This window comes from Natrix helvetica (genome assembly GCF_964273705.1).
Source record: "Natrix helvetica genome assembly, chromosome: 1".
NCBI lineage: Eukaryota > Metazoa > Chordata > Lepidosauria > Squamata > Natricidae > Natrix > Natrix helvetica.
In genome coordinates, this window is record NC_138548.1 from 200063634 (window position 1) to 200077718 (window position 14085).

Here is a 14085-nt window from a genome sequence, read left to right on the forward strand (position 1 = left end):
GGATTAAAGTTGTGGACTTGTTCCTACTTTAATGTTCTTAAGCTTCTTTGGGGTAGCTGGGCTCTTTGGAGGTAGTATTTAAAAAGATGTCACTGTTCTCCTGTATTGTATTTTCAAACCTGTTTTCTCCTGTTCCGGCTTCATGGCAGAGGTGAGTATGCCTCATGTGTCGTGCTGCTTCTGTCCTCTTTCCCTTCTCATAGGAAGAGAAGAAAGTTCTGCAAGAAGAAGAGAAAAAAGACCTTGCTTTGCAGGCAAGAACAAACTTAAGCATTCCACTTGTGCAGGAAGCTGAAGAAGATCGGCATCTGGCAGCGCTCCTCAAGTACCAGAGCCTTGATTGTACGTAAAGGGGTCTTTGCAGGGGGAAGCATGTGGGGCTCAAGAATGGAACTCCCTCATAGAAGAATGTGTGCTTGACAAAGTGTCACATTTTGTTGGCTGTACTGTAGAAGGAGTTGCTTTTAAGAGGTAGGTTTGGATTGCTGCCCCCACTTTCCAAACCGTGCTTCTTAATTTCCTTTATTATACAGTATAAGGGTAATGCCCACACTAATTTTAACAAGACATACTGTATATTTTGCTGGTAAATTGATTCTATACCTTTGCTACCATGAGTGTAATTTTTAATAATTGCTGAATTTTTGTCATCTTTCTCCATGCACGATTATTTTTAGGATTTCCCTATAGAGGTGGGAAACTACTCACCCTATATCCCAAATGCAGAAATATACCAATAGAGCGAGCTGAGTTTCCTAACTAGACCTCTGTTGGTCCTATTTTCTGTCATTGTAGCATGCTTGCTTCTTCCTTTTCAGCCTACGAAGACAAACAGAAACAAAAACGCAATGAGATTGTAGACCGCCCATGGTTCTCAAGTTCCAAAACCAATGACACCATGAAAAAGTTGGCATTTGTTGGGAGATCACCATCTAGCAAGTCCCTTGTACCTCTCAACAGCCTGGGTGTCGTGTGTCGGAAATCCAGGGATATCAAGCAAACTTCCAGTGAAGGGGAGAGCAACACCTCTGATGCCCCAGCACAAGTCAACAGGCAGGACAGTGGAGCAAGTGAAATGCTCTTTGACTCTCCCTCTAGACCTTCAGGAGGCTCCCAAAAGGCTGAGAGGAGCCCTCCCTCTAGTTTTGCTGCTTCTCTGGTTGCAGATTATTCAGATTCTGCATCTGGTTCAGAAGCTGAACTTTGAACTGAGTTTATGGATAGAGAGAAAATATGGCCGGAAATGATGTGCAAATCAATGTCTTTTTTTCCTCCAAACAACAAAAGTACTCTTTGCAGTTGGTACATGAAGCAGTTGGAATATGTGAATAGAAGTGGATGTGAGTATGTGTGTGAGAAAGAGAGAGAGGAGAGAGCATTCCATGGCCAACTACATTTTGCTGTCTTTTCTTATATCGTCTGCACTTGTTCCCCAATTCTTTAAACATCAGCCTATTGTTTTGTCCCAAGTGTCATAAAATAAACAATGCTATCTCCTTAGCCTTTCTTCTTTGTTATGCCCAGAATATAACAGCTATATGCTATTAATTATAGGAACTGTGCGTACCAGGAAGGAGGAAAGAAATATAAAATGAAGGATCACCTAGATAAGTGTTTCATAAACTTTTTTGCACTCAAGCTTATTGATATTTATCTTATTAAAATGTTCACATAATGGCTTAATTGGGTTCACACAGCAAGATTATTTGGTTTTAGCATAATCATATTTGTAAAGCACAGCCTTCCACAGCTGAGTGGTACTAGTAACTTAATGAACACATCCATGTGTTTTTTTCTGGCAGGAAAATGGAAATGTTTCCCTTCTGGCAAATTTTTTTTTTACTTCTAAGGGTCTGGGATATGTTGTAAAATTCCCCTTCAAGTACTAATCAAGCTTAAACCCTGTTCAGCTGCTCGCCCTGGCAAACCAAAATGATGCTGACTTCAGTTGAGATGCTTGTAAACCATGGTTAAAAACTCTGTATAGTACAAATACCACTGATCAGATTGACTGCTACTTGGAAACAACTAAAAACATGCTGAAGTTATAGCAGCTTTCTAAGAATGAAATAATTATTTGATAATTTTTTAATTATAAAATAATATCTTTTTATTATAAAAGCTATCTGTATTTTTCAATTGAATCCAAAAGAAGTGTCCTACAAAACACCAAGCAATTAGATTTAAACGGTGGTTGGAAAGCCCATCTATAAATTGCATCTGATGAAATGAATTGCAATTCAGGAAAGTTTATGTCTTTTAGTAAAACTTGTTAAGGCCGAAAAGGCCTGCCAGACTCCTAAGCAGAAAGAGCAATTCTGAACTGCTAGTGCATCCTCTGCCCAATCAGCCTGAGTTATAAAGTCAAGGAAAAAAGTCTTTGACCTTTTCATTGAACTCAACATTGGAAATGTTACACCTGAATTCTCAGTAGCATTCTGCCTTAATTATAAGTTTATAAAAGTGATATAATTTTGTTTGCTTGACTGAGGGATGAGTATTTTTTCTTCTTCTTGATCAGCAAACACTTCCGAGCTGCAGTTAAGAGCTACCTCTTGTAGGATAGAGAACTGAGGCACTGGCTATTGCTGGATTAAAATAGTTAGTACAGACATGGAATTAATTATATCAGACCAGAAAACAAGAACTTCTATAAATAGCAACGTTAATTCTTGTTGACACTGTACTAGTTCAACCTTGCCAAAGGGCTTAAATCCAATGGGGCTGTGACAAAGCTTTCCAGCTAGAAAACAAAGAGGCTGCCCAGAAATGAAACTCAATTCGTGTACAAAAAACAAACCTGCCGTTTCTCCGGGCGACGTGACAAGGCCAAGGAAATTAAAACAACTGCAGTAAACGTGGTCATTTAGCCACGAGATGTAACGCAACACTTCTTGGAAAAGAAGCAAATCACGTCTCCCGCAATCAAAATTATCCTTCTATGACCCTTTTGGTTTAGCCATGAACAAATGCTTTTGGTAAGTTGTGTGGCCCACTAACGGCTGCTTTTGTTGCCGTGGGAATCGACTCCCTTCCGAGTCTTCAATCAAAAAGCAAGCGCTTTCGCAAGCATCAATGCAAAGCACGGCCGCTTTAGCTCCCAACTTCGCGCTGCGCCGAAACGGCTAATCCGTTCGGCGGCGGCGGCAGCAACGCTTTCTATCCCAGCAGCGCCTGGGCAGTTTCCGGCTCTGCTTCTTGTGGGTGGAGGAGCGGTAGACAAGCCGACCGGGAGGCGGAGAGCTCGCTGGGATCGATGGCTCAGGGCAAGCAGAAATTCAAGGCGCGCAAGACGGCCGCTGCGGGGAAGAAGGCGGCTGCGGCTGCCCGAGGACTTCGCAAAGGAGGTATAGCTGGGGAAAGGCGCCGAGGGCGGGGAGGGGAGGGGGGAGGGCTGGACTAGCCGCGCTAGCCTTGCTTCGTCCGTAAACAGGAAGGAGGCTGAGAGTCAGTCACCCATCTTTCTTTTGGTGCGTAGGAAGAACGGGCTTTTTATGTACTCTGTCTAAGCCAGGGTTTCTCAACCTTGGCAACTTGAAGATGTCCGGACTTCAACTCCCAGAATTCCCCAGCCAGCTAAACTTTGTGTTAGCAATGTTACCACCTCAGTCCTGGAAATCGATGGACGAATAGCGGTCGGTCACAGCCCTGGTCGTCATTGGGGTCGTCTCAGTATTTATGGAGTGCCTGAAAGCTCGTTGCAGCTATAAGCTCTACGCTCTTCACAAACCTCTTTCACTTCCTTGAGGCTTCAGTTTAAGCCAGGGGTCTCCAAAAGTGGCCACTTTAAGACTTGTGGACTTCAACTCCCAGAATTCCTCAGCCAGCTTTGCCAAGTGGCAAAGTTTGAAGACTCCTGGTTTAAGCGCCTCTTGGGAGTGAAAGTATGTGACAGAGGCAAGCCAGATAGACCCAGCTTTGAGATATGCTTTACTGTAGGGCAGTGTTTTTCAAACTGGGCAACTTTAAGAGGTGTGGACTTCAACTCCCAGAATTCCCCAGCTACCCATGCCTGGCTGGGGAATTCTGGAAGTGGGTCCATGCTTCTTAAAGCTGCCCAGTTTGAGAAAGACTGCTTTAGTGCATCAAAGGTGATGATCAAAGATGATGCATCTTATTGAGGCAGGTTATGGATAATCCACATACCCCTCCGGCTTCGTATTCTTAGGGAGGACTGGTTCAGATGCCGGCAGTTATGAAGTTCCCTGAAGGGCCTTTGGTCCACTTGATGTCTGAGCCTCATCTATCTTAGAGATTGCTCTGAAAGGAGATGCGGGGGAACTATCATACATAGTGCTTGAAGCTGTTTAAGGATAACACAACAAACAAAGTGTTATAGAATTGAAACAGAGAAATAGTCTGCTTAATCAGCACTAGCAATTACTTTATTTTTTAAACCAGCTTTGAAGGGTCTTTGGTGCTGTCGGAGCTTGGTTTCATTACCCAGATTAAATAGCATTATCAGCGGTAGTCTAACATCACTAGCACTGATGATGTTACCTAGTTTGAGTAATGAAACGTCTGCAAGAAAATAATCAAGCTCAGAGAGCACCGAGGACCCCTCATTTCTGCCCTGAGCTACAGATGTTCTCCTTTATTGACACCAACTTCGATTAGTGCAAGTTTGCAGGATCCTTAGGGCTATTATGGAAGATTTCTAAACACAACCTTTGCAAACATTCTTCCAATTATTCATTTGGTTTTTTTTAAAAATACTTTGAACAACAAAAGTGGTTGAGTAGCACACAGTGTGCTAAAGAGCTTTTTTGGAGTGGCAATAAGAACATGTGTTGGACAGATTGTACTCTAGACACCAGCCACTCCCCCACTCTGGTGGTTTCCATATGCAGTTGGAGTCCTTCACAGACTGCTATCATACAGGCTGCAAAATATGGGAAATAAGTCTTCCATGCCTAGAAGGCACCTTGTTGGGGAAATCTAACAAATGTAATAGAAATTCATCTAATGTAATTTTTTCATGAGACGTTGATGCAAGAACAAAAAATATATTTTAATTATTTGGTTCCTTTCACAGGTCGTGTAATTGCACCCAAAAAAACCCGTGTGATCCAGCAACAGAAAGTGAAAAAGGTGTGCTGTCTCTCATTCTCAGCCCTTTGTCCACCAATAATTGCCTTTGAATCGATGGCACAGAGTTTGTTTTTACTACAAATCTATGAACGTGACATAATTCATATTTGTATCCTTTTCCGAACTTGAATAGCTTAACCAGTTATCTATGTTCTGGTAACTGCTGCACAAATGTAGCTCTGGAAGAGGGTTCAAAACTTGTGGTGCATATAAAATTTGGCTGCAGAATTTTTAATTAGATAGCTGACTATGAAGATGTCTTGTCTAAATTATGGAACGTCATTAACTGCCTTTTTGTTTGTCCATACAATTAAAAGTGCTGGTGTAATTTTTCAGACCCTATATGGGTACTGAAAAGGAATACTGTATCTACTTCCTTAGTAACTTCCATACATGTTAAAAACATGCTGGTGCTCCTGGTAGGTGCAGTCTAGTCTTTTAATATATGGGTACTAGAAGACGAATGGCACCTTTTGTCTGGCCTCTATTCAAAATCATACTTTGCAACTCCAGCAAATATGAAGATATTGCTATTGTGTAATATCCAAGGTCAGCTGTCTGAAGAACTCTCACTTTGCCTAATGGCAGAGCTGGATTTGATGATGTGTGAAAGGTGTTTCTTCTCAAGTATGTCGTCTACAAAACTTCCTTCCCAGGGTGCCTTCCTTGTCTTAAATTTTTGGTGTTAGGAAAACCTTTTTCAAAAATTCTTGGAAATATAGGTATTTTTGTATTTGGGTTGCTGTTTTCCTTTTTATTTAATGTTACTCTATGCTGATTTAATGTTTATTTTATGAAGGACAACCAAATAACACAAAAAGATTATGTTACTTAGGGAGTTGAAAAGTATGGTACCTTTGTTCATAAATCTAGCAAGACACTTGAACATTTACAGGATTAAGCAATTATTGGTTAATTGTCATGAATTGCTTGTTATTCTATAAACTGAGCCTTTCTCTCTTCCTCTCTGCAGAACCTGGAGGTTACCATCCGTAAGAAGATTGAGCATGAGGTGGTCATGAAGGCCAGCACTAAGTTACCCAAGAAACTTAGTTTGTTAAAGGTCCCCAAAGTGGAAACAAAGAAAGATCCAGGCCACTCTAGCAAGTCATAACAATGTTTCATGGACTGCTGAACTGGTGATTGTGACCTGCAATACATTTCAGTTTGACTGTGTCCATAGTATCTGTGATTTTGTTGGGTGGTCATCTAGTGTGCTCCATGTTTCAGTTGGCAGAGAAAGAGTTTTCTTCTACATAAGAATCCACCTGGTTAGTTCCTTGCCTGATACTGGATTGTGGGCTAATACAATAGGTATTAGATTGCTTTCAAACTTGACTTACTCCAGTTTCAAGTTTTCCTCTTTTGTTTTTGGGTTTATGATTTCAGTGAACATTTCTTTGTTTTCATTCTAGTATGACCTGGGCCAAATTTGCTGCTGGCTTAATTGTGAAAGGAGGATCTCATATGAGTATCCCCTTGGGGGGGCATAATAACTTCTGAGTTCTTACCTGATTATTATCTGTTGATAATCTGCCTTTGTTTAGGGTTAGGGAAACATGTTTCTACGTAATTGGCCCTTGGTCATGTAGCACTAGAAAGAATGATGTTCACACCAAAGAAGGGCCACTAGATTACATTTCCCTGCTGGAAATGAAACTCAAGTCCCTCCATATGATCTAAATTCTGCAAAACAGAGGTTTAGGTTCATTCTTGTTTTACAGGTATATAGAATTGACATATGGGCTATTATAGAACCACAAAATTTAGTGTGTTTACATCAGACATGGATTCACATCTCTTTGTTCAGTTTTGGATATAGGAGCAGAAATGGCAATCTTGAGCTTATTCTCAATTGTGGGAACGTGATCCTTTCTGGAAAGTAGCTTGGCTTATTGTCAGTTCTCTTCTATCTGCTTTCACCTGTTGTCTTCTGATCACTATAACATATAGTGCGATGCTTTTCTGCCTGCTGATTCTTGTCCTATTTATCTCATCCCACATCTGCTTATTGCAGTTGAATCCTCCTGCCCCCACAAATTGCATATAGTTATAATAAACTACAGTGAGGTCAAAATGATGACATGTGTGCACTGGCATCATCCTGAAGTTGCCCACATTTTGTACTTGTGTCACATTATCTGAGGCAAGTAAATTGTGATTTTGATATGATGTTGTTAGCATTTCACACTTGTCATTCTTTGCCCCCTCCGTGCAGATATCCAAATTAGTTCAAGAATGCAAGCTGTCAATGTATCAGTGTATTTTACCACACTTTAAAGTACTCTAGAGAACAACTGAGAACAATGGTGTCTTTTCTAACCAGCAATCCACCCCTCTCTTTTTAAAAGAAATTTAATTGCTGCAAATGTTTGCTTTGTCTTTGTCTGTGTTAAAAAAAAGTAATCTAGGAAGTACATTTTTAATTAGGTAAATATATTTAAACTGTACTGTCGGCTATTCTGTACTTTGGTTAATTACATGCTTACCAAATTAAAAGATTAATATTTAAAGAATATATAAATCTCTTAAAGTGAGTAGAATAGAATGTTTTTATCATGGTTATTGACCAAAATAAAAACACTTTATGGAACATAAAACACATTAAAAATAAATATAGAGTAAGATAAAATATTACAAGGTGCTAGGCTACAAAGTCTCCCTAATATAAGCAGTATAACAAAATTTAGTTACGGTACATTCAAAGAAACTGAGTCTAAAAGATCAAAATTTCCCAGATGTTTAAAATGATGTATAAATCTCCTGCAATATTCTGCTAGTACACTTTCTGGATATTAGCCATTGCAGACCAATAGGGTCAAAAAAAAGTTTTTTTGTTTACTGAGCAAATAGGACATGAGCAAAACAGAAATACTTTAATGCTCTACTGAAGAGCAATGCTTCATTCCACAAGACTGTGTTTGCAGTGTGCTCGAAGGGCAAAATTATTCCAAAAACAAACCCCATCTCCTATCTTCCTTTAGATTAAAGTTTGGAGTGGAGGAAAAAAGGAGGAAAATTTATCAATGTGTCTCAGTCCTTTGGAACTGGTACTTGATATCTTGACAGCATCCCCGTTCTAGTTTGGCTTCTGTTTTCTGAAGAGTTTCTTTTTAAGTGTTGTTTTTTTAAATAAAGTTGGGCTTGGGTATAAGTCCCCATTCTCTCCCCTCTCCCAATAAAGAAACGGGGGGTGGGGAGATGAAGGAATGGGGGATGTTTCTTGAATACAGGATTTTGGAAAAGTGGAGGAAGGGTACAGAAAACTTGGAAATGGCACGGGGGAATGGAATGGCATGATTATACCTCTTCACAGAAACACTAAGCACTCCAATTTTATTTGCCAAATTCTCATTTTCATACTATAACCAATCCTGTAAGTTTTGTAAAACAACCCCCCCCCCCCCCAGCAGAAATAGAATTTTGTCGCTGATGGTTGTAATGCCTGGGGTTTTTACATTGCCTTGCATTTGAGGCTTGTGTCATAATAAAAAGTGGAGGGGATTATGAAATGAGAGAGGCAATAAAAAGAGAAAACCCAGTTTTGGTCTGGAGATAATCAAGATTTTGTAATAGTCAAAATTTGTGCATCGTAGGGAAAGGAGAAGTTTATATGTGATGGCGAATGTAGCACACCCAGTTTTTTCAAGACATATAGGATCTTTACTGGCCTGACCCTTTCCTATTGCTTGGTGACACTGGAAAACAGGATAAGAAAACACCCATCAAAAAAAAAAGTGCACATGCAAAAAAAAGAAATAGAACTATTTTTCTCTTACTTTCGATCAACACAAGAAAATGTCTGAATCTTTCTTTCAGATGAGACTTCCAAAATTGCCCCACCAATTTCATGAAGTCTGGTTAATTCTGTCAAGAAGAAAAGGACTCCGAGAAGCAGAGATGTTTTTGCATTTCAAAAATAATGTTTAGAAGCTAGCCAAAACCAGTTTCAAAAAGGACTGGAGCAGGAAAGTGTGTGAAAATTAACCTTTGCCATCTTGCTGACTAGGAAGTTCTGGGAGTCCATATCCTAAAATGGTCAAGTTTGAAAAATACTGCTTTAAATCTTTTGGACAATGCTGGGTGGGAATTTTGGAAGCTGAAGTCCAACGCATCTGAAAAGCACTATTTGGGAAAGATATTTCAATCAGTATTTCACCAATATCTTGGTATCCTCAAAATATTGGTGATGCGTCTCTACCGCTCTTAAAAAGAAAAGTTGTAATTCAACGCATCTGAAACACTTGGTTGAAGAGGTTAGTTTAGTGAGTAAAGCAGCAAAAAGACTCATGGGAAAATGGCTGCATCAAGATTTGCTTGTGGAAGTGTAGACTTCTATTGAGTTCCTTCTGAAACTCCAATACAAATCTACACAGCGTAGAGTACATGTGCAATCCCCAAACTGGAAAAAAAATGCTTTGATAGGGGATCTTTTGGGATATGTATCTCTAATAGTCTATGGCTTCAGAGATGGTAGTGAAAATGGATCGACTGGTATACTTTTGAGGAAAACCAAAATTCTTTTCACTCCTCTGTCCTACAGTGGAAAATCAATACCTGAAATACAAACAGGTCCTTTCTGTAGTGTGTTTTGGAATGAATATCCTGTGCAGACAGTTCTTAACTAGATTTCTAAAAAACCTGAGAAATAAATAGCTGAAGTCTGTCCAATTTAAATTCAGGAGCAGATCTGGAGAAGCATTTCCTAGCGGGTCATTTTATTTGTTTGTGCCAGGATTTTCTACTTAATTCAGTAGCAATTGTCCAAGCTTTGGGGTAGTAGAGGTTGTTCGGAATGCCTAATCAAAATCTAGGGTTAAATCTGGATTTTTCTGCAAGCAAACGGATAGCTTTTTATGGTGTGGCCCACTACCAAGCCTTGAACTTGAGCCCTTCTGGGTTGCGAAAGTGGCGGGCGAGCACACTCACACATCCCCACTTGCACTCTGTTTGCATGAGTGGAACCCCCCCTCCCCCAGCATTTGTGTGCAAGCCAGACAGGTTGGAGAACTCTGCCATAGGTTATAGGGATAAAAGTTATCCCTTTGCTGTCATCTGAGTGTACACCTGATTGGAAGAGATATAGATAAGGAAGAGATTCAGGGATGCAATGTAGAGCCTCTTAAACTGTTAATTCAAATGTATTTCTTTGTTAGGAATAAGTTAATGCTCCCACTTTATGCAACGATGAGCAGAACTAATAATTCCAAGGTGGCCCAAGAGATGGAGACCAGAGTCCAGACCTCAGCAGAACATCCTGCAGAGATAGATCGGGCATCTTCCTCTGCAAAAGGTTACTTTGAGATTACAAAATACCGTAATTTATTGCAGACTAGCAACACAATTTGGAAGTGATTGCCCTGCTCTCTGATGGCTGAATACTGCTCAGGTTTCATCAGTAATGGCCAGAAGAGGTCAGTGTTGGAGACAGAATACTGGATTTGCAGAGCCTCATTCTGAAAGCGTGTATGTGTCACCGTGAAAGACCGAAATTGGTGAATGTCGACATTCACCGGTGAATGTTGGTGAATGTCGGCACATACCAATTTCGGTCTTTCACGGTGACATATATATAACGAGTCAGCGTAACGCTTTACTTTTGCTTTTCAATTCGCGGTCCTGGAAACTACTCATTCTAACCGTGCAGGATCGCAGGTTTTTTAAAAAAAGAAGTCCGCGAATAGAAGACGCTTAAAAGGAAGTGAGGAGCCGAGGTATTAGGGTAAGGGTATTAGGGTAAGGATGTCGAGAGGATAAGGGTATTTAGCAAATATTTCGAACATACACCAAGCGACTATGTGAATGTCGACATTCACCAGATTTCGGACTTTCACAGTAACATATGCATTTTTAATGAAATGAAAGGGAAATAAGTAATTTTAAAAAAATCATGTTATGCATATTTGTCGGATGGACCAACTACTGAGACATGGGAGAATCTCTGGCCTCCCTTCTTCCTTCCTTAGGTCTCGTTGAAATAAAAACATTGGCAGGTTGGATGTGCGGGCTATCAAGTCCGCACAGATGTAGCTTTCCTGTAGAGTTCCATAAATCAGTTCCTCTGTGTCCTGCACCTGAAACTCCCAAGATCGAATCTCAGTCTACTTCTCTTTGACATCCTTTCAGTGCCCTTGTATCCCCCCTCAGTTTCCTCCTAATGTTAAACACTCAGTTTTTTTTCCAATCTGTCTTCAAAATGGTTTCTAGTCTTGTCAACTTTAATGTGTTTCTCTGAATCTTGCCAATGGGAAGACAGATCCTAGTCCCTTTTTCCAGGATATAGTTTTATTTCTCCACTGTTGGAAAGGGTGATGGGATGGTCTTTCATAGTGCTTTTCCATGAAAAGAATTCTTCTGTGCTGATAGGGCCACAGTTTTTCAGTTTATTGGAGCCAGCTGTAGTACTGAAATCTTACAAAGCAATCCTCCACAGGCCCAATTAGAAATAGGTTCTACTGAGTTAAGTGGGATGATCCTTGGGGAAATGTCTAAAGGATTGCAATATCACCTCACCATTACTATTTTAAGTGCATCAGGAAATCCCTCCAAAGGTTTCAGTTGTTTGAATCAAAGAAGATAGTTGGCAGTTTTCTTTTTTTAGGCTGCTGTCATGTTTTCCTTCCATTTGTGGAAACCAAAGGGAAGCCTCTGTTCTCTGCAGGTTTGGTCTATCACCTATTCATAGGTTAATAAGATGTGTGGGCCTTCCCAGTTGGAGAGAGTACAATGGCACAGCGGTAAGCTAGAATGGAAAATCCTTGGCTGACAAAGAACTTCAAAAGGATTTAGCTGAATGGGGGAAAAGGAAATAACATGGCAAATAATATGCAGTATGAGAAGTGCTTCTTTGATAAGGCAATTATATCAGTATCAGGAGGAAAAAAAAAACCAAATATGCCTTTGCAATGTGCATGGTATCTATGGAAAAAGTACGGACAGGGTCACATAAGTGAAAAAGTTTCTCTAAACATGACATCTTCATGCATCTACAGCTTTCAGTATAGCCACTTTTCTTATGCCTTCTGGTTTTTATCATAGAGCGAGAGCAATTTCAACAAATACAATTTGGCCTTGTACTAGCTTTAAAGTTCGCTCTTCTACTTTCATGTGTAGTTAAGGTGTTGGACTAGAACCAGGCAGACCCAGGTTTTAAATTCACTTTCAGCCAGAGAAGGCCATAGGGTGAAAGGCAAGATGTAAACCTAATAATGAATGAATGAATGAATGAATGAATGAATGAATGAATGAATGAATGAATGATGGAAGAAATGGAAAGGATCTTGAAAATCATCTAATTCAACTCATTGCCAAGTGCAGGAATCTACTGCTTCAGCCTCCATGACCGATGACCATTCAGTTTTCATTAAACACTTCCAGTGAAGAACAGACCATCATCTCCTCAAGCAGTCTGGTCCATTATTAAACTGCTCTAATAGTTAGAAAAGCCTTCCCGCTGTCCAATCAAAATCTCTTCCTTTATCATTTAAACATCTTATTTTCTAGAAAATGCTGGACAACCCTGCCTCATCAAAATATTCTTGAATCTTAACAGTGTCCTCACTATGTTTGCTATCCTCTTAGTCATCTGAAAATCTGATAACCATATTTTCTAACCACTCCACCCCATCATAAAACCATAGACTTAAATGGGGATACAATAACTACTGTATATCATCCCTTCATCTTATCGGGAGCTGTACCTGTAAATCTCAAGCCCAGTTGCAAAAAGCTGGACCAACTTTTCAGACAGTAAAAATAGAAATCACACTTCTTAACTCCTGCTCAAAGTTATTAAGACTGTAGCAGTTGCTCCATTTAAAAAGAAGGAAGCCTCAAGAGAATCACTCAAGAGCAACTGATAGCAGCTGCTCATTTAAAGCGTCCTGCTATGGAGCCTGGTAGCTCCGTGTCATCTAAATAATAGTATCTTGTATCTGTCCTCTCGTATATCAAATGATGTTTAAGAAGAACATTTTGCTACCTTGTGTGCACAGCACCCATTCCTAGATTTGGAGTTAGAAAGTGACTTCTTTAACTGCATGGCCCCAAGTTTCATGTTATGGAATCAATGGTCTACTTTAAAGATACAAAACAAGGGTTCCAGATTAGAATTATGCTTTTAAGAAATTATATGCAGTAATTTGAACTGATGGACATCTGCCCCGCCTTCCTTATTCATGGCCATAGATAATTCCACCAATATTCTGAAGAATTGAGACTTGATTATTATAATACCAATCTATAAGAGAGTGGTGGTGGGGAAATGACACTGTCATTTTTTTGTTGAGCTAAACCAGTAATATGTATACTAAACATCTGCTGGCTGAATTCCTAGATTGTCTTGATTCTGAATTGATCTTGAGAGATGAACTATCAGGGTTCAGAGTAGGCAGATTTATACTGTATACAGTCTACACTCTGTACAAGTTGTCCTTGGGTTACAACCATTCTTTCGGTGACATTTGAAGTTACAACAGCACTGAAAAAGGTGACGACTGGTTCTTGCACTTAGGACCATTGCAACCACCCCACCGTTACGTGATCAAAATTTTGATGCTTGAATTACCAGCATGTATTTACAAAAGTTGCAGCATCCCAGGGTCATGTGATTGACATTTGTGACCTTTCCAGCTGGCTTCCGATAAGCAAAGTCAATGGGGGAAGCTGGATTAAAAACTGCCCTGCTCACTTAACAATTGCACTGATTTCCTGAACAACTTGGCCAAAAAGGTCATAAAATCAGGTGTGACTAACTTAACAACCACTGCTTAGAATCAAAAATTCTGGTCCCAATTGTGGTCATAAATTGAGGACTACTTATAGTGCTATTTAATTTGGAAGAAAAGTATTCCATACAACATAGTAGTTCATTCCTGTCCATGGCTCATAATCAACTTTGCATTTGATTTGACTTCCAGGACTAAACTATAGCACAGTAATGGCTAACCTTTGTCTCCTTGCGTGCCAAAACCGTGTGTGTGCTCGCTATTGCAC

The 14085-nt window shown here is 39.9% G+C and overlaps 2 protein-coding genes across 5 annotated transcripts in view; both read left to right on the top strand.

Moving 5' to 3' along the window:
* YJU2B (YJU2 splicing factor homolog B) overlaps positions 1 to 1500 on the top strand; it is a 37627-nt gene extending 36127 nt beyond the window's left edge. For all 4 annotated transcript variants that reach the window (XM_081936972.1, XM_081936973.1, XM_081936971.1 and 1 more), the window contains 2 exons: positions 204 to 342; positions 819 to 1500. In XM_081936972.1, coding sequence (XP_081793098.1) covers positions 204 to 342; positions 819 to 1207 — 528 coding nt within the window. In that variant the 3' untranslated portion in view covers positions 1208 to 1500. The remainder of the gene's footprint in view (positions 1 to 203; positions 343 to 818) is intronic.
* Positions 1501 to 3121: 1621 nt separating this feature from the next.
* On the top strand, positions 3122 to 7607 carry LOC309383919 (leydig cell tumor 10 kDa protein homolog). Its single transcript, XM_081936975.1, has 3 exons — positions 3122 to 3347; positions 5036 to 5091; positions 6065 to 7607. Exons 1-3 carry the CDS (start codon positions 3257 to 3259, stop codon positions 6203 to 6205), a joined length of 288 nt encoding a protein of 95 aa, XP_081793101.1. The 5' UTR covers positions 3122 to 3256; the 3' UTR covers positions 6206 to 7607.
* The last annotated feature ends 6478 nt before the right edge of the window (positions 7608 to 14085 follow it).

Bases quoted from the DNA above. Each gene is read 5' to 3' on its own strand.
- LOC309383919 (XM_081936975.1), top strand. From the start codon at position 3,257: ATGGCTCAGGGCAAGCAGAAATTCAAGGCGCGCAAGACGGCCGCTGCG. The intron at 3,348-5,035 runs GTATAGCTGGGG...TTCCTTTCACAG, and splicing joins CCGAGGACTTCGCAAAGGAG to GTCGTGTAATTGCACCCAAA. The intron at 5,092-6,064 runs GTGTGCTGTCTC...TCCTCTCTGCAG, and splicing joins AGCAACAGAAAGTGAAAAAG to AACCTGGAGGTTACCATCCG.